Here is a 20,497-nt window from a genome sequence, read left to right on the forward strand (position 1 = left end):
ATAGAATTCAATTTTTGGAATAACTAAAATCGAGTTTTCTAATATAACAGCAGGGGGGAGAAGAGAAGGCTATTATTGGTAAAGATAGACTGGATCAGTAAAAATCCACAGGACACCAACATTTACAAACCATCCAGCCAGGCTGCAAATCTAATCTGGTGTTCCTTTATAATTCTTTCCTGAGTGTGTGCCATTAAAAGCCGTAATGGTTAAAACCTGGAAGCACTAAAGAGCAGGGCATGGCAATATTAACCACTAACACACTGAAAGAATGCTTCCTCCCTTCAGAAATGAATTGCATTGTCTTTGTAGTGTGTATAAGGTAGATTTTGGCTAAGAAGCAAGAAAGCAAGGCATGTCCACAAGTGGTGGAAGCATTTCGCTGTGTTGCCACCTCCAAATTATATCTGAAACTAAATTGCAATTTGTTCATTAAGTGTTTATTGCTTAAGAAAATATTACATGTTTTCCTATTGCCATTTCTTTAAAATTCTATGCCTTCTCTGACAAGTGCTTAAAATAAACTGTCATCTAATAATCTGGTGCCTAAATTTTTAAGGAAGTATACAAGAGGAGTGATCCTATTCTTTTTCATCCTTTACAAAGACAAGAGGGCAATTTTCTTTCACCGCAATCTCCTCATAGTCCCCCCTGATTTAATTCTTCTAAATGACTTTTAAAAACACATCCCACAAAATTAAGTCTCTCCTTTTGTAGCTATCGAAGGTTATCTAGTCTTTCCATTCGGCCTCACATTTTACAATTCAGCAGGTAGTGCTCAACCACATTGTCACATTATGTCTAGCAATAACTGTATACTTATTATTCAAGTATTATAACTCTTCATTTTTCTTATAATCCACATATTCGCTTTTTAAAAAAAATATCTATGCCACGACAGCACAGTCCTTGTTTTGTTCACTGTTATCATTTTCTTGTGGACTAGTGATTTTTACTTCTGGCCTTGGTGGTCTCTGAGGGTCTGATTCAGCCTGGAGGGAAAGAAATCAAAACAAAGACTCTTCTGTTTACAAAGGAAATAAAATTAACAGGGAAAAAAATTATACAAGATTCCACTAAATCATATAAATATTCAAGTAAAAAGTTTGTTTAGGTTCCCTTTGTTTCTTAACCTGCCATTACCCAGTGGACATGTCATTCTCAACACTTCCTGGGGCCATGAGCCACTAGGTGAGTTCCGGGCACAGAACCATTTCTTATGCTTCTTGCTTTATTTTCCTCAATTTTTTTTTTTTTGTATTTTTCCCCCGTGAGCTTTTCTTTGCAGCAATATTTATATTTTTCATTATAGCATTTTCAGAGAATAGGGAAGAAAAATGTAACAGCTCCACCTCCATGTCCCCTTAATCCAGCCCCATACCTGATGCTCTTCTCATTTGCATTTCCTACTAGAGTTCCTAAATTCACTGTGAATGTGGCAGCACATTTGACGACAGCAGAACAGAAAATCAAAATGCAGAAGGCAATATCTCCCCAGCAGTAACTGCTGTCCCTGCCACCCTTAAACTTCTCATTTGTTATTAATGATATTGTCTCATTCACAATTTTTCTTTCCCCCACTAGACTGAAAACTGTGGTGGGGTGGATTAGGATTAGCTGGTTTTCAAACTCTGCTCTGTGGAACCCTGGGGATTCCCACCAATCCAGGGTGGAGACAGGAAGGCACCTACAGGCCATACTTCATACTCTATAAAAGTAAGAAAACAATACTTCCAGGATGAGTCTTAGTTTACACTGCTATCCTGTGAAGTGCCTTAAATACTGTTTTGAATATATAAATGTCAATTGCTTATTGTATATGTGTCGTGTATTCCCTGCTGTTTCCTATAGTCATATCTCACTTTGCACAAGAGATGTTACATGGAACAAAATGGCACATGAGAAAGTAAATTTTGAATGATTTTATAGGCATTTTTTGAAAGTTAATTATTAAATTCTAATTTATAATTCATATAAATCTGGAGTTTCACATATTTGGTTTGTTTAAAAATATACCTGTACTAATACATTAGGGACAACAGAAATAAAAGATATTTCATATAAGAGAGATGAATAAATGATATTAAATTTCTTTGTGGGGAAATGCTTTAAAATGGGCATTTGTATAGTCCTTGAAATCCCTAACTAGTCATTACAGGGACCTTGCTCATTTGAGTTGCTAAGAATCTGGATTCATCAATACATGCCATAATTTCCTGCACTTCAAGCCCTTGCCAAATTAAATAACCTTAACTTGATTGATGCTCAATTCCTACCAAAGGCCTATTTTTAAAAGTTATATTTGTGGAAGATGGAAGGACAGGTAATCATTTCTGTGAAATCAATTCTAGGTAATGACATGAGATTAATCTAGACTACTGGAAAAATGCATACTTGGATCTTACTCTCTAGGTCCCACATGGATTTTCACTTTGATTTCATGCTATAAACTTTCACCTGATGCCACAACAATAAGAGCCTCATGAAAACTACTATTGCAGTGGTCATTCAAATGACACTGAGGACACTGACCCCTATATTATTAGGTTTTCTATATGACTCCAGGAGCCAAGAGATTTTTGCTTCCCTTAAGAAACTTGCTTTCCTTCTTCTTGAGAAGTTCATTTTTTTTCCTTATAAAAAGATAACCATATAATTGGCTGGGTTTTTCTTTTCATTTCAGCTGCCAACAACCTTGATATCTAAATTTTAGCTAACATTAATTAACTATATAGAACTACAAATGGGGACTTTCTTACAGAATAAGGCTGTAATTATCTCATCTTGAGAAGAGATGCAATGTGTGTTTTCATTCAGATGTGAAGAATGTTTTTGCATAAATTGTACAGTGGATTACAGATCAGTTTTGTACTGGCCACTGAAACCTGACCACAAGAACATTTTGCATTTTGCCAATACTAAACATGGTATCTCTAGGCAAGATAAAATGGATGAGTCAACAATATAGAATCAAGAAGACCCCATTCATATACTAGGTGTCAGGAATAAACAGACCAAGGCCCACTTCAGAGGTTACAGTCTCCAGGGCATGGAAACTTAATTTTATAGATCATCAGAAAGAAAGGGGTAAACAGATGGCAAAAATGCTGGGATTACAATCAGCCTTGTTAGATGATGCTACAGGATTGACTAGAACCTGGCAGTCAATTTCATTTCTACTTTGGAACTTCAGGTCACCTATGAAAGAATGCCAGAACTTGAGAATATCCTGGTTCAGTGGCATCAGGAGAACAGGCTAGAATAGGAGGCTTCATTACATCTTTCTTTATCTTCTCCATATACTAAATAGAGTTATATATCAATTAATCCATGCAAGGAGGACTAAACAAACAAGCATGCAATAAGTCAACTATAATACATATGGTGATTTTTAGATCATATCTTTTACTCTAGATGGCCTTGACATTCTCTTCTGGTTTGTATTTTCCTTGTCCTTTCTTTTTATTGTGCATCTTCTTAGAACCTCTGTAAAATTTTTGCAGGATGAGGTAAGAAATGAGTGGATAGACTATGGGTGGCAGAAGGACTGACATATGAACTATCAGACAGATGGCAGGGATTGTTAACTGACAAATAACATAGACAAGTAAATGCTATTGGATCCTTCTCTACTCAATCATAAAATTTCAAAGTCCTCAGTGTTAAATAATTCTGAAAGCACATGTGCACACACCCACACATAAATTCCATGCATACCATGCATACACACCAATGAGCAAAAACAATAGAAATACCTCATCTTGTCCACTGCCAGCTCCTTGAGACCTTGTTCCTTCATCCACTTCTGGCTGAAGCTCATTATTTACCTGGTCTAGTTCCTCACCATTTTCTTCGTCGGTGCCTCCATTTCCACGAGCAGGACCTGCCTGCTCCTCCCTGTTTCCCAGGGTCTCCTCAGCTTGCTCAGGGTCCTTTGTAGCCCCCCTATCTCCTTCATCTTCAACTTCACCATTCATTACTGAAAAATCCTCTTTCTGTTCTGCATCCTTGCTTTCTTTCTCTCCTGCATCCTTGCTTTCTTTCTCTCCATCTTCTTCCTCATCTACTATTTCTGCTGGCCTCTGTGAATCAAAAGGAAAAGTAGATCAAAAGCAAGTAGTATAACCAAGATTTCCCATTGCAAATATAATGTGATCATCACTGTATTGCAGTCAAGTAAAACTTCCTTGCATGTGCACAGTACTTTACAGTATACAACCTGCTAAACTTTACTGAATACCTACTGCGTGTCACACTTCACAAGTATTTTCTCATTTAAACGTTATTACAATCCGTGAGGTTAGTATTGTTCCCATTTTACAGTTAAGAAAGCTGAGGCCCAAAGAGACAAAGAACTAGTCCAAGGACCAACCGCTTATAAGTGGAAAAAGGCAAGATTTGAACTAAGCATGTGTATCCAGAACCATTGCTCTTAATCCCTGTGCTACATAGGAATCTGAACCACGTGTCCCATGGCCACATTCTTGTGGAGGGTCTGGCCGAGAGTCACCTTTGCTGAAAGATTATCATCTTCACCACCAAGGGCAACTACGCCAGGAAGTAAAGCCAGGTTATGGGATGCCAAATGTAGGAAACTTTCCACATAGTGCTAAGAAAGATGACAATATATCTCTAAATGTGAAAATTGTCGTGCAGATCCAAAGCTAAGAAATCGTATTCCTTTCGATAAAAATAATAATTGCTAAAGTATATTAAAAACTTGGTATTTTTGCAGTTAGTTGACTGCATATAAATCTACAAGAGAGTAGGAGGCCAAGCTCAAGGGCCAAGACTTTGGAAAGTAAGAAGCCCAGATTCAAGTCCTGGCCCAGACGCTTACTGGCTGTTTCCTAACTTCTGTGAGTTTCGGATGACTCATTCGCGGACGGCAAATATAATAAATATTCTGTGCATATTAAATAAGGTCAGAAATGGGAAATGCCAAGCACAGTAACCGGCAAATTACAGATCCTAAAAATTATTAAAATCCTTTTCCATTTGTTATGATACATTCTCTCCTGGCGTTATCATATTTCTTCATTTCCTCCCAATGATAGGGTGGAAATAACACAGGACTTGTTCTATGCTGGAATCCCAGAACTTTAATGCCCAGAACACAGGAAGAATTCCTATAATGCAACAAAAAGAAAGAGAAACAGCTCAATTAAAATATGGACAAATGACTTAACAGACAAAGACCAATACACAAATGGCCAAAGGGCACAGGGAAAGATAATCAACATCATGGATCTTCAGGGAGCTGCAAAGGAAGAAGGGAGGGAGGGAGGGAAGGATGGAAGAAAGGAAGGAAGGAAGGATGAAAGGAATAAAAAGAAATAAGGATGCAGAGAAATAGGAAACCTTTTTCAATGTTGATGGGAATGTAAAAAAAAAAAAAATGGCAGCCCAACTGTGGAAAATAGTTTGGTAGTTCTCAGAAAGTTAACCATAGAATTACCATATGACCCAACAACCCCATTTTAATTCTTTCAAGAGAATTGTAACAGAGACTCACATAGATCTTCCGACACCAATGTTCTTAGCAGCATTATTCACAATAGCCAAAAGGTGGATGCAACCCAAGGGTCCATCAACAGATGAATGTATGAACAAAATGTAGTGTGAGTGTGTGTGTGTGTGTGTGTGTGTGTGTGTGTACACATATATACAGTGGACTACACTCAGCCATAAGAGTGAATGATATTCTACACCATAGATAAACCTTGATAACATCATGTTGAATGAAATAAACCAGACACAAAAGGATAAACATTGCATGATTCCACTCACATGAACTAGCTAGAATATACAAATTCACAGAAACAAAGTAAATTACAGGCTACCAGTGCAGTGGGGTAGGGAAGAGTGGGAGTCGTTGCTTAATGGGTACAGAATTTCTGTTTGGGGGGATAAAAAGTTTTGGCAGCAGATGGTGGTGATGATAGCACAACATTGTGAATGTAATTGATGCCACAAATTGTCCACTTAAAATTGGTTAAAATGGGAAATTTTGTGTTATATGTAATGTCAGCATAACAAATTTTTTTTATTTAAAAAAACAAAAAAAAAGAACCTGAGACTTGCCTTTTTCTAGAGTCGTCTGATCTTGGACAGGTCACGTAATCCTCCAACTTCTGTAAAATGAGGGTTTGGGACTTAATTATCTCTGACCTCTCTTTCTGCTCTAGAAGTCCATTCTCCTCTAATTGTCTGAATAATTGTTATGGGACCATTAATAGTTTCTTTATAAAAGTTAATAACACTCTCAGTTTGGAAAATAAAGAAAAGAGGGAAATGAAAGGAAGTAGAAGAAAAGTTCAGGATAAAGTTCTACACAATATGATCTTGAAGAGGAAAGAAGAAAGAGCAGGAACTACAAATTCTTACATCCTGTCCAAAAATATTCTGTTTGATTACATGATACCAAAAAATGAAGGAAACTCAATCCTTATTCTTAAGGTAGTCCAAAAACTTCAGCGTATGGCATGTAGACTAAACAGCAGTACAGGGAGGCTGGGCCATTCAGTTTTTCACTCAGATGCTTAATGTCAAACAGCACAGGGTCCTGGCTACCTGAAGCACGCAGCCCAGGTGAGGCCCTCAGGAAGGCTAAATACAGACAGAAATTCAGGTTGGGAGAGGGTGGATCTGCCAGCTGGTGCTAAAAGAAAAGGCAAGAGATTTATGAAATGCAACCCCCAGTACGTGGAGAGGATTTTCTGCTTTTGACGTATGAGACCTAAGTGCCTAGAGGTGAGAAAAATCTGCAGCCTCCAGAGGAGAAAACGGTATCTTTCAGTCCCCACATTGCACCCATGTCCACCCTGTTTCTAAAGAGAACAAGGCATTGAGGCAGGCATGCTTGACGCTCTGACAAGAGGAGAGAGCAGAGGAAGAGGGTGGTCGTGGACAGGGTAATCATAAAAACAGAATGGAGGCTGGAGAGGAAATGTCCTGGGTCAAAAATGACTTTTATAACAAGAGCACTGAAGAAGGAAATAAATAAATGGGAGCTCCTCAAAATTAAACACTTTTGTGCATCAAAGAACTTCATCAAGAAAGTAGAAAGACAGCCTACACAATGGGAGACAATATTTGGAAATGACATATCAGATAAAGGTCTAGTATCCAGAATTTATAAAGAGATTGTCCAACTCAACAACAAAAGACAGCCAACCCAATTACAAAATGGGAAAAAGACTTGAACAGACACCTCTCAGAAGAGGAAATACAAATGGCCAAAAGGCACATGAAGAGATGCTCAATGTCCCTGGCCATTAGAGAAATGCAAATCAAAACCACAATGAGATATCATCTCACACCCACCAGAATGGCCATTATCAACAAAACAGAAAATGACAAGTGCTGGAGAGGATGCGGAGAAAGAGGCACACTTATCCACTGTTGGTGGGAATGTCAAATGGTGCAACCACTGTGGAAGGCAGTTTGGCGGTTCCTCAAAAACCTGAATATAGAATTGCCATACGACCCAGCAATACCATTGCTAGGTATCTACTCAAAGACTTAAGGACAAAGACACAAACGGACATTTGCACACCAATGTTTATAGCAGCATTATTTACAATTGCAAAGAGATGGAAACAGCCAAAATGTCCATCAACAGACGAGTGGCTAAACAAACTGTGGTATATACATACGATGGAATATTATGCAGCTTTAAGACAGAATAAACTTATGAAGCATGTAATAACATGGATGGACCTAGAGAACATTATGCTGAGTGAGTCTAGCCAAAAACTAAAGGACAAATACTGTATAGTCCCACTGATGTGAACCAACATTCGAGAATAAACTTGGAATATGTCATTGGTAACAGAGTCCAGCAGGAGTTAGAAACAGGGTAAAATAATGGGTAATTGAAACTGAAGGGATACAGACTGTGCAACAGGACTAGATACAAAAACTCAAAAATGGACAGCACAATAATACCTAATTGTAAAGTAATCATGTTAAAACACTGAATGAAGCTGCATCTGAGCTATAGGTTTTTTTGTTTGTTTGTTTGTTTGTTTTTTGTCTGTCTGTTTGTTTGTCTTTTTTTTTCTTTTTCCTTTTCTTTTTTTTACTATTATTATTATTTTTATTTTTTTCTCTATATTAACATTCTATATCTTTTTCTGTTGTTTTGCTAGTTCTTTTTCTAAATCGATGCAAATGTACTAAGAAATGATGATCATGCATGTATGTGATGATGTTAAGAATTACTGATTGCATATGTAGAATGGAATGATTTCTAAATGCTGGGTTAATTTCTTTTTTTTTCTTTAATTAATAAAAAAATAAATAAATAAATTTTTTTTAAAAATGACTTTTATGCAACACTGAGGAGCTAGTGTTACTAGGGAGAGCAGGAAAATATCCAACACCAGGAAGTCGAGGGGCTTCTTCTCCTAAGTCACTAAGAATGAGGAGGAAGATAGAATGAGGAACCAGGTCAGAGAAACCATTGCTGATGGCTCCTCACTATGCCAGAAGAGGCAAGGGGAAGGCTGAGGGATGACTCTGAAGGATTTTTAGGGTCAAGGATGCTCACTGGGGGACTCTAAGGGTCATTGAGAGGCTCTCCATCACTATGCCTTCTGCAAAGGGGCTGAAGCACTGTTTGTGTTGAGTAGGACCATAGGTGCTGGGCAGTCTCTGACATCAGAGCTCACAGCACAGAAAGCAAGAAAGACACATAAGCAGGTTGTGTTATCATATGGCAAGAGAAGAAGAGCAGGAAGCATGGATTAGGGCAGGGATACTTCAAAGCAGAGTGAGGCAGCCTGTTGCCAGATCTCACATGTTCTTCTGGTCATTGAGACTTTGAAAACCAAGCATGGACAGTGGTTGCAGAAGGAAAGGAAACAGGAGAGAAAGGAAAGCCAGATGGAAGCACCATCTACCACACATCACCCTGTGCCAAAAACCATTGTTTTAGTTTGCTAAAGCTGCTGGAATGCAATATACCAGAAATGGATTGGCTTTTATAAAGGGATTTATTCAGTTACAAATTTACAGTTCTTCAGAAAAAAGGCATCTAGCTTTCATCTGAGTTCCTCTGTCACCTGGGAAGGCACACAGTGATGTTTGCTGGCCTTCTCTTGACGCTTCAGAGTTCAAACAGCTTTCCCCGGGGTGTTTCCTCTCTGCGTCTCCAAACATCTGGCACCATCAGCTCTGAGCACTGAGTTGTGTTGTGCCGAACTGCTTCTCTCTCTTCTGACCTCTCCTTTTAAGCCTCTAACTGATTAAATTAAGCATCACTCATTGCAGAAGGCGCTTCCCTTAGCTGACCATAGATGTAATCAGCCATAGATGAAATTCACATGCTGATGATTTAGGTCTGCAGCAGGAGAACATCACCTGGCCAAGCTGACACCTGAACCTAACCATCACAACCATGCTGGTATTCAAGCATTTATTGTTTGATTTAATCTTCACGATAATCCTGTAAGGTACATTTCTTATATCTATTCACAAATGAGGGAAATGAGAAATTACACAGCACTTTCAACATCACACAGCAGGTGAACAAGTCAGGATAGGATTGCCTTATCCCCAAATTCTTATTCTCTTCCTTAAACAGGTAATATAAAAGGTTACTACGTCACCTAGATACTCCTCTAAGGACACTTGTGTGTTCTTGCAGTGGTAAGAAAATATAAATATGCTGTTGGCAACATTACTTTTGCTGTTTAAAGAATTAGTGACTTGAGGACAAAATATTTATGGATTCCTAGTAAGGACTTTTGGAGTGACTTAGGGAAGGGACATTATAAAGATTGTTAGGCAGAGTATCTGAAGCAATAGAAAATGAAAACCCAGGAGTACTCAGCGCTAATAGCCTACAAGAGCAGATTTCTCAAAATTTTCTCTGAAAACTAGATAATCACAAATCACTCTCCTAGAAATTGTTTTGATTCTCACTGTGCTTAAATTTGCCCATTTTAGGGAAAGTTGTTTTTTTGTTTTATAGAGAAGTGATACATTATTTCTTAATAAAAAATAAGAATAATAACAGAGATAACTCATAATGTCCTGTGATTATTAAGGAACTAAATAAGTTCCTTGCCTGAAACTATATTGTGAGAGCTTACTAAAGTCTATTAAGATAACCACTTCTGGGTGGGCCACGGTGGCTCAGCAGGCAAGAATGCTTGCCTGCCATGGCAGAGGACTGGGGTTCAATTCCTGGTGTCCGCCCATGTAAAAAAAAAAAAAAAAAAAGATATCCACTTCTAAGTAGAAAAAGTCTGTTTTCCTGACATCTAATTTTATACCTAAAAAATGAAAAATGATGTTATTTTTAGTTCTGAATTTTTTGTTTATCCATTCTTCTTGAATTTTTTGTTTATCCACACTTCTCTCACCCACAATCCCCAAGCACAAATGCATTTTTCCTTCTTTTAATGCAAAGGGCTGTCATATACATTAACCTTTTCTAAAAGAAGAATACACCAAAGTTGAATACATCCACCTGAAGCCCAGGCTTCCATTCTCGTCACCGTTATTACCACGACTACTAACAAGCAGTATTATGCTTTCATCCCATTATTTTCATTAGACCTTCCCAATACAGCTATTTTAGTAGTCATCAAATGAAGCCACATCTGGTTAGCTCACCTTTAAGGAGTAAAAGATTATGGTGCTGAAATACCAGTTTGATCAATTTAAATAAGACAGTGACATTAGTTAAAAGGCTTATAATCCTTTAAAATATCCCAAGTCTGGAACAATATTTATTATACTATGATACTACAATTCAGGGCAAAAAAAAAAATGCTGCTATGACAGATCTGTAATGAATAAATGAAAAGCAATGTGCTTTTTGGTATAATCTCCTTTGAAGCAGGCATTAAATTATTAAAGATGTTTCCAGTGTATACATCAATCAAATCATCCCCAGAAGGAACAGTGGGTTTTACACCCATACATACACGCGCAGATAAAATCTACACCACAGTGAGGGTCCACAAAGAAGTGGAAAAGAGCACTCCTTTTACAAGAGGGCGGGTGTCCATGGCAAGAGGGAGCTGTTCTTTAGGACAAAAAGAAATACAAGATGTAAAGGAGGAGCAATCGCACACGTATTCAACCCCCTTCCTCCTCTTCTGAAGAAAAACTGCTGGCAAGAAATGTGGTACCACTCACACAACCTGAAGTGACCCCCACCAGCTGCAGTGGGGCTCTCGTCAAGGAGCACACATGGGGGCAAACGGCACTCTCAGGAGGCCAAGGCAGGACCATGATGCCATCACTTCATGGCTGCAACAGCTGGCCCTGGCAGCTAGGGAAAACTGAATGCAAAGCCAGACACAAAAGGTCACAGGTGCGACCTTTAGGCTTGGTGGAATCAAATGTGATCCCATTTACTGCAAATGAAATGTCCAGAATAGGCAGAATTATAGACACAGGCAGCCAATGCGTGGTTGCCAGGGGCAGGGGTGGGGGGGTGAGGGTGGGGGAGCAGAGGGAGAGTAACTGTTTAATGGGTACCAGGATTTTTGGAGGGTGATGAAAATTTCTCGAAACTAGACAGAAATGATGGCTACACAGCACAGTAAATGTACCAAATGTCCCTGAATTGTACACTTTAAAATGGCTAATGATGAATTCTATGGTATGAGAATCCTACCTCAATAAAATTAAAGAGCTCTTGATCACCAGGTAGAGCTATGTGTACCCTCTCTGAGATTGCTACGATTACCCACAGAATGAGTCACTGAACTGATACAGCAACCTCTGGTTACAGCCATCTTCCTCACCCCAGGAATAAAAAGTTTCCCCTCACAAAATATCTAGTGATTCTGAGTAGGAAATCAGTGATATTGTCGAATGAATGAATGAATGAACATATGAACAAATAGATCTGAGAATATCAGCTTGCTTAGAATTAAAATACATAAATGCCAGCAAAGTATTTATTAGATAGCCACGTAAAATATTAATATTAATAAGAATCCCCCACAGTGCCACTGCCTGAAAAAATATAAAATACTTTTAAAATTTACAACTATTTAATTTCCTCAAAATTCTCAACTGGTTCTCAACCACTGCCCACCTGATTGTCCAGCTAAGAGAGCAAAGCTGGCCAGACATCAGTGCTCAGCTCAGGGAGCAGAAGCTGCCATGTGCACTCCATCCCATGCCCCATCCCCACCTCAAAGAATCTTACAAAGATCATTTGATGATGTTAACAATTGTAAAAGAAAAGTGAACACAGCAACCAAAAGAGAGGAGTTGGGGGACGTGGGGAGGAAGGAAGAGTGATACCAAAAGGAAAGGTAAGCATAAAAAATAGCAAATTCAACTTGAAGGAGTAGGGGAGGAGAAACAGCAAGGAAAATCCCTTTTACCCAAGTGCAGTCACACTGTCATTTCCCAGTAAAGGGAAGCAGAGCTTCCATCCATGACTTCACCATCCCTTCCCCCATAGCAGCCAAAGCCAACACAATCCCAAGAGAATGTGGTCATTCCTGGGGAATATCACTGGGGAGTTCCAGGACGAGGTTTATGCCTGATGAAGCTTCCTGCAATGGTGCAGTCAACCAGTAAATGCAAAATCTACTGTGCAGGATGAGGCAGGGGTGGTCTGGTAGAAAGGTACGGCGCTGAGAGTTAGGACGCCGACTCAGTAATGCCCACCTCTCACTCTTCAGCCTCAGTCCAGTGAATTCACCTCCCCTAGCCTCACAGCCCCCTCTAGAATTTGAGGATGACGATAACATTACAGGACTGTAGTAAGGAACAAATGAGATGATACATGTAAAAGACCCTTGTAAACTGAACAAGCTATGTAAATGTTTATTATTGTTATCACTACCTTTTTCTTGCCACTTAATGGAAGGAGCTGAGAGGGTGTCAGATGAAACATCCGTACACGGTTAGTACTAATGAAATTGTTTTCCAGTGGGCCACTTAGAGGACTTATCACTTCAAAACCTCATGCACATGAAAACAAAAAATTATACTAAGAATTTATCAGTTGTCTTGCCTTTTTTGGTTAATACAGTTAAAATGCAGGCTGATGTTCAAACTTCTGACTCATTGAGGCTGTTGCAGCTAATTTACTTACTAATCATCCTTGCTATTATTTACATTTCTTCGATTCCAATTTCCCTGGCATGTAATTGTTGGTAATAGATTTACCACCTAATAGCTTTACATGTTTCTGTACTGCTACAGCTCTTTCCAAAGTAACACAAATGTGCTAGCAAAAGACACCACACAGCGATCATTTCTATAAACCAGCATAAATACTTAGGTAACATATGACTTTGTTTTTAGTTGGAATGACAGGTTGGCAGAAGCCAGTTGGGACATCAAAATACCAGACATTTAGACGGCCCTTTATGCTTCTCAAAGCACTTTCACATATATTTTCTCACTTCATCTTCTCAAATGGAAGGGCAGGCAGTATTTTCCCTATCGTATAGAATGAGAAACGGAACCTGAGGAAAAGTCAAGCAGCTTGTCAAGTGCTACAAAGAAAGGAGTGGCAAAGCCTTTCACCTGCATCATAAAAATAAACAAACAGGTTTCAATTGAAGGATAGTCATCCCCTGTAGTCACCATGGTAACCAGGCACCTGGATAAGCCCAGCTTCTAATAGATGACTAATGAAGTAGAGGGACTGGCCAGGCTGAGTTTGATTCCATATCTCTGCCTCTCTCCTCCCTTCTCATTGTTGATCATCTAGACTTAAAAGCCAACCCCATTCTCTGAATATCATCCTTTTGCTCTATTAGGCAGCATCTAATCAGACAAGCCCCATTTTCTCACCAAGCATCACTTTTCTTTACTTTCCCTCCCTACCCACACACATATCCATATTCACCCTCTTTCTCTTTCTCAGTCTGTCTGTCTGTCTCTCTCTACTGACAGATCTTTCCTTAAAGAGCACTTCAGCACAAACTAGGAATGTTAAGCTCTGCAACAAGGAGAAGAACTCTGGCTGGATATGGTAGGACAAAAGAGCCAAACCCAGGCCTTCCCAGACAAAAGGGTAAAGGGATCTATTGTGGAAGAAGCTGAAAAGAGCCATAGCCATATCATTACTTATCCTATTCCTTGTGCCCTACCTGAATGCTCTACCCCTTTGTTAGAGACACCTCCTCCACGAAGCCTTCCTGGCTCTCTAGAGCAATTGTTGCTATTTATCTGTGATCCCACAACACCTGTTAAAAGCCTTTAGTACATCCTAACCACATTGTGCTGTTCTTCTCTATTTATGTGTGATAGAAATACGGAACATGAATTGCTACAGAATGGGCACCTCAAAATATGTTTGGGAAATAATGGGGAAATATCAACCCAGGCTCTCTGGAGGCCTCTGGAAGTTTTTGTAAAGCAAAGGTCTTTTTTATGCATCTTTGTACCCACCATCAGGTTTAATGGAAGTCTTTGCCTATTTGTTGTCTTGAATTAAATACAAATGTGCCTCCTAAAGACAGAAATCCAGCCTAGTATGTCACTTCAGGAAAGTGTTGGTGATGATGATGATGATGAGGCTTGCATTTACTGAGCTCTCCCCAGGTACCTGGTACTCTGTTCCATGCACCTTATATGCATAATCATACTTAAACCAAACTCACAACACTTATATTAAGAAAATATTGTTATTATCCCATTTTTCAGATAAGGAAACTAAAGAATAAGGAGTTAGATGAACTTGCCCCAAATCCCACAGATAGTAAGTGGCAAGGGGATTTGAACTCTGTTCTGTTGGCCAGACTATAGTAATTTTTCCCCTAAGATAACATGTGGAGCCTAATTAATTAAGATTAACTCAACATGTAATTATAGTCACTTCCTGCCAAGTGTCTTCTGAGCCAGTGCTTTTTCCTCACACAGGGACACTATTAAATGCAGATTCTGATTCATTCAGAAGTTGGGAGCCTTTGCATTTCTCACACCTCTCAGGTGGTGCCATGCGCTAGTCCCCACTTGGCCAGTAAGGCTCTAAACCACAAGGAACATGAAAACGGCCACAGAGACACTAATCAAATCAAACATTTTAGGTTAAAATTTCTAATTGTGACAGTGCCTTGAAATATAAGTCTTTAATTTACATAACATGGCATTTTAATCTTTAAAAATATCAGTCAACAATTTATTGAAGCTGGGAAGAAACAGAAAGATGGACTGTTGACAATGATTTTGGCCAGAAAGATGGTTCTGCAATTTATTCGAATTATATCATCATGCCAAAGTTTATTAAAGTGGGGCACATCACAGCAAGGACAATAAATCAGGAAGTTATTTTTATCTTTTATGCTTAAAGTCTTCTCCCCTGACATTTACATCAAATTTTAATCCACATGTGACTAAAATTTTAAGAGAACCAGTTTTCAGGTAGAAATTGTTTCCATGTTAAATAACCCATCCTGAAATTTCAGGTATAGCTCTTTATTATCTAATCTATAGGAAGTGCCATTTTTATGTCCCACTGGAGTCAAAATGGGTATTCATTATACTCTACACTATATATTCACTGAAGTGGCATGCATAATAATATAACAATGCCCAGAAGTCATTTAAAGTTGGATGATTCCAGCGTCAAAGCCTCTCAAACATCAAGAACAACCAGAGGGCAGCCAGATCGACGGATATATTACACAGATATGTACAATTACAGATAATATGCACTCCTAAATAACAGAGGTTTTTATAAGACCGTTGAGGTCTTTACCTCTTAAAAAATGCATTATTTATCACAAGTTAGTGCTCTTAGTATTTTTTATTGGAAAACTTCCCAGATTTTTTTTCCTTAACATGATGCTGGCTTTGGCCAGCATTTCGAGTGCATTCTGCCTGAGTTTTGACTTCATGAATAATTTGATATTTATTTTTTTAAATTGACATTCTGAGAAAATGGCTGATGGGTATGGCAAGACAGAAAAGTTCTGATATTTTATCTGGCTACATCCTAGCAGGGCAGCTCAAGGGAGCCATAAGTATTCAGATTTTCTAGAGAATATGCATGCAGTGACTAAGGTTAACTCAGGATTCCTGAGTGGTAAAAGCAAAGAAGATGGAATATGGAAATCATATGGAAATAAGCCACAAAATATCAAAAGCATCAATTATTTGGAAGGTATTTGCACAGACAGATGGGGCTGCCCAAATGACTTACACTTTAAACTCACATCACATCTCTGGCAATAAAGGCAGCACCAAATTTAGAAATGGGAAAAGGCATCCAAACAGAGACCACAGCTAATATCCTGCCACTTTAGAAGTAAATGTTGATTCTTCTAATATTTACAACAGAATTTCCTGGAGGATACATTTGAATGTTTAATACCTGTTCCGGTCCGAAAGCATTATGTGCCCCAGAAAAACCATGTTTTAATCTTATTCAATCTTGTGGAGGCAGCTGTTTCTTTTCATCCTGATTCATTATTGTTTGTGGAAACTTCTGATTAGATTGTCTCCATGGAGATGTGACCACCCAATTATGGGTGTGACCTTTTGATTAGATGGAGATGTGACTCCACCCATTCTGGGTGGGTCTTGATTACTGGGATCCTTTAAAGGAGGAAACACTGGGCAGGCCTCAGTGGCTCAGAAAGCTTCTCACCTGCTGGAGACCCGGGTTTGATTCCCAGTGCCTGCCCATACCAAAAAAAAAAAAAAATGAAGAGAACAAATACACATCATTTCTTTCACCACCCCCCGCCCCCCGCAAAAAAGAGGAAACATCTTGGAGAGAGTTAGAAATGACAGAACTGACAGAAATTCAGAGCAGAGCTGACACAGATGCTGACACTTGGGAGAACAGAGACACAGATATTTGGAGATGCTTGGAGCCTAGCAGACGTTGCCATGAGATGTTAAGCAAGCTAGAACCTAGAGATTGCCAAGGGAAGCCAAGAGATGAAGGCCATTCCTAGAGCAAAATAAGGAATCTGCACAGGAGCAGAGGATGAAATCCCAGGAGCAAGGGACCAGAGATGCCAGCCACGTGACTTCCCAGCTGACAGAGGTGTTCTAGACCCCTCAGCCTTCCTTGAATTAATCCATTTCCCTGAATGCCTTAGTTTGGACATTCGTGTAGGCTTCAGAATTATAACCTTGTAACTTACTAAATTCCCTTTTTTTAAAAGCAGTTCTAGTTCTGGTATATTGCATTCTGGCAGCTTGCAAACTAAAGCAATACCCTTGCTATCTGACATAAAAACACAAATGAGAACTTCTAATGGAAATATTTTCCCTAACTACCCAATCCTCCTCACCACTCCCCCTATAAATTTTCCCTCCCTAAAATATACAGGACCTAGAAATTGGTCATCAGAACAAAAAATAAATGAAAAGAATATCTTAGATTCCCATTTATCCATATAAAGTTTGCTACATTTAAAATCTGGGAAAGAATGTTGATTTGTTAACAGGCTTTTGGGCAGAGAGGGGATGTCTGTGGATTTTATGGTAGAGTACAGACATAGAAATTGAAAGTACAAAAGTTATCACACTTGTTTGTATTTCTGTTCCCATGGAAACTAAAATCATCTCCTACCCAAGTTGAATGAGGTGTTTTGAAATAATCAGTTTCAATTTTTCATGATAGCAAAGTACTGCTTCTTGTTTTCAGCTTCCAGAGGCTTACTTTCACAGAAAAAAAAAAATGGTTTAGATACGGTTTGAAGGTACAAAGACCTCCTGAAAAAGCAGCTTATATTAAGAGATATGAGTCTGTAAGGATAGAAGTAGAGGGAAGTTTTGACCTGCTGAAAGCTGAGACAGCCAGGCCTATTCAAGCTCTACAAGTTCTTGTGACACCCACAGGACAATATATTATACACTGGAAACATACTTAGATAGCATGAAAATATTTACTCTTCCTTAGAAAAAATATTCCCCATTAAAATTTCTCACTTTAGAAGTAAATGTTGATTTTCTTTTATTTACATCAGAAATTCCCTGCTGGCTACATTTTAATGTTTAACATCATTTCTATCAATTAAATACAAATCCTCAAACCCAATGTTACAAAAAGCCTTGTGGATGGTGCACTGGGAAATTAAGAGACCAGCTTAATCTCACGTTCTGTCTTCAGGCTCTGTGCAATGCTTATAGCACCAAACATAAATATGTTCACTAAGAGAACAGGACTTCAAATAAGGGATGGTGAATATGCTGCCTGTGCATACTTGCTCTGTGGGCCGGGAAAGCAAGCTGAGTGGCCCTCTACACAGACAAATATATAGCCACATACAGGATAACTGGAAGCCCTAACCTGTCTGCTTCCCTTCCTCGAGGTTCTCAGGCCTGCTGAGCTCCTGGTTCCACCACTAGCAGGGCTGTGTATCTTTAGAGAAATGGTCTTCCCAGTTGCGGAGCTGGTTTCTTCAATGGCAAAATAAGGAGCGTACACCACGTTCCCTTCTGATCCTAAACATTTTATAATTCTAATGTTTTTTAGGGTTTAAAAAAATATTTTATTTAAAAATTTCCAAGATCTACAATTATTCTATATCCACTAAGCAGCAACTCGCCCTTGTTCCTAATCCCATCCCTTGGTAACCTCTAATCTACTTTCTGTCTCTATGAATCTGCTATTTATAGAAAGTTCATTTAAGTGAAATTAGACAATATTTGGCCTTATGTGTCTGGCTTATTTTATTCATCATAACATTTTCAATGTTTATCCATGCCACAGCAGGTTCATGTAGACAGTACACAACTTCGTTCCTTCTCACAGCCAAACAGTAGCACGCTTTGAGTCTGCACCCCATTTTGTTTACCTATTCATCTATCGATGGACACTGGGGTGGTTTCCACTGTTTGGTCTTGGGAATGATGCTGCTGTGAAGGCCGCTGTACAAGTATCTGTCTGAGTCTATGTTTTCAGTTTCTTTGGGGGTGTACCTAGAAGTGGAATTGCAACAGAGCACATGGTAATTGTTTACTTAACTTTTTTTTTTTTTTGCATGGGTAGTCTCCAGGAATCGAACCTAGGTCTCTAGCTCAGCAGGCAAAAATATATTCAACTTTTTGAGGACGCGCCACATTGCTTTCCACAGAGGATGCACCATTTCACATTCTCACATTATTCTTTTTTTACAAATAGGTTTCGGTGAGGTAGATGTGGGGTCCTGTCAGAGGAAATAGCCTCCTTCACCTTTCTGTGTATTTGACTTTATATGGAAAAGATTATACAAATACACTCCTCACTTTCTTTCCCTTCACAAGAGAAGCTGCAGGCAGCTGCTGATTCCCCGTAAGGAGCAGCCTGAATTTGGTGATGAGACCAAGTCAGGGCATGGGGAACAAAACCATGGTGGTGGGCATACAATCTGAAACATCTTGTTTTTGGTTATAGCTTCTCAGCTGTAGCTTCTTTAAAATCGCATTACGTCCTGTATGTGTAGACTAATAGCCACAAACTTTAAAACCTATAGGAGCCTGGCAAACCATGTAAATGTGTGATTCAGGGCAGGTGCCATCCAATAAGGAGGGCTGTGGCCTTTGGTGAACTGACAGCATGTGGCCTATATAAAGAGATTCAGACATCATAAACTCTGTGCCCGGCAAGAGTCTTTCTTAGGGGAGAGGTCATATGCTGCCAATTTCCATCCCTAGTGTGAATTGCATAAAGACAGTTTTTTTCCCTCACTGGTGAATTAGTATAAAACTGATTTCTGGTTAAACACAGCAGGTTAAAGAAATCTATTTTTTCTAAGCTCCCTTTTGATACTCCTCCAACGTATCAGTAGAGGTTATTTAAAAAGGGATGAACCCATCAGAACACAGAAGACTGAAAAGAAAATAGCAGCCCCAATATCTGGGAAACAGTAAAGCTGTTGGATGTGAGACCAGTGACGGCAGACCTGAAAAGCTGAACTTTGGGCCTGCAGGAAGCAGAAGCCAAGAATCAAGCTCCTAAGTGCTGAAAAACCTGGAAAAGGCCTAGGGATGGTAGGTATCATCTATCTATTGAAAAAAGGGGTGTAAATGGGGCTGAAAACATGCAGAGTGGTTTAAAGTCTTTAAGAGAAGCAGAGAGACCCAAGATCCCCTCTGGTGCCCTCCAGGTTTATTCCCTGGAGGTGTTGGACTCAGGTACCCCTGGGAACAAGGGTACTGTACTGAAACCAAGAAGGATAAATCTCTTTACTCAACAGTGAGGCCCTCCCACCCTCTTCCGACAGTCAGAACCCAAAATGCTGACAGTCAGGTTTATTCTACCCAGGCAAGAGATTGAAAGATTTGTCTCTGAGAAAACAGACCGGTCCAAAAGGAAAATACTTATGAAATGGCCAAAACCCAATCACGCCCCCAACCAGATAAGTGCTGCTGATGTACACACTTTTCTTAATGCCTCTTCCTAAAATCTAACAGCCAATGAAAGCCTCTAACCTAGAGACAGAGATGAGAACATATAAGGAAATAACAAAAAGAAAGAAACTCAGAAAAAAATACAAAAACAGTGCAGCAAAAGAAAGTTTAAAATATTATCGCATTAACCCTTGGAGAGGTAAGGGAAGATATC

At 39.1% G+C, this 20,497-nt stretch overlaps 1 protein-coding gene across 2 annotated transcripts in view; it reads right to left on the minus strand.

The window, feature by feature from the left end:
* Positions 1-418: 418 nt before the first annotated feature.
* The window catches only part of DCDC2 (doublecortin domain containing 2), a 191,695-nt gene continuing 171,616 nt past the window's right edge, over positions 419-20,497 (minus strand). For both annotated transcript variants that reach the window (XM_077143745.1, XM_077143744.1), the window contains 2 exons: positions 3,756-4,082; positions 419-992 (listed from right to left, as the gene is read on the minus strand). In XM_077143745.1, coding sequence (XP_076999860.1) covers positions 888-992; positions 3,756-4,082 — 432 coding nt within the window. In that variant the 3' untranslated portion in view covers positions 419-887. The remainder of the gene's footprint in view (positions 993-3,755; positions 4,083-20,497) is intronic.

The sequence above is a fragment of the Tamandua tetradactyla genome, chromosome 25, assembly GCF_023851605.1.
Source record: "Tamandua tetradactyla isolate mTamTet1 chromosome 25, mTamTet1.pri, whole genome shotgun sequence".
In the NCBI taxonomy this organism is placed as follows: Eukaryota; Metazoa; Chordata; class Mammalia; order Pilosa; family Myrmecophagidae; genus Tamandua; species Tamandua tetradactyla.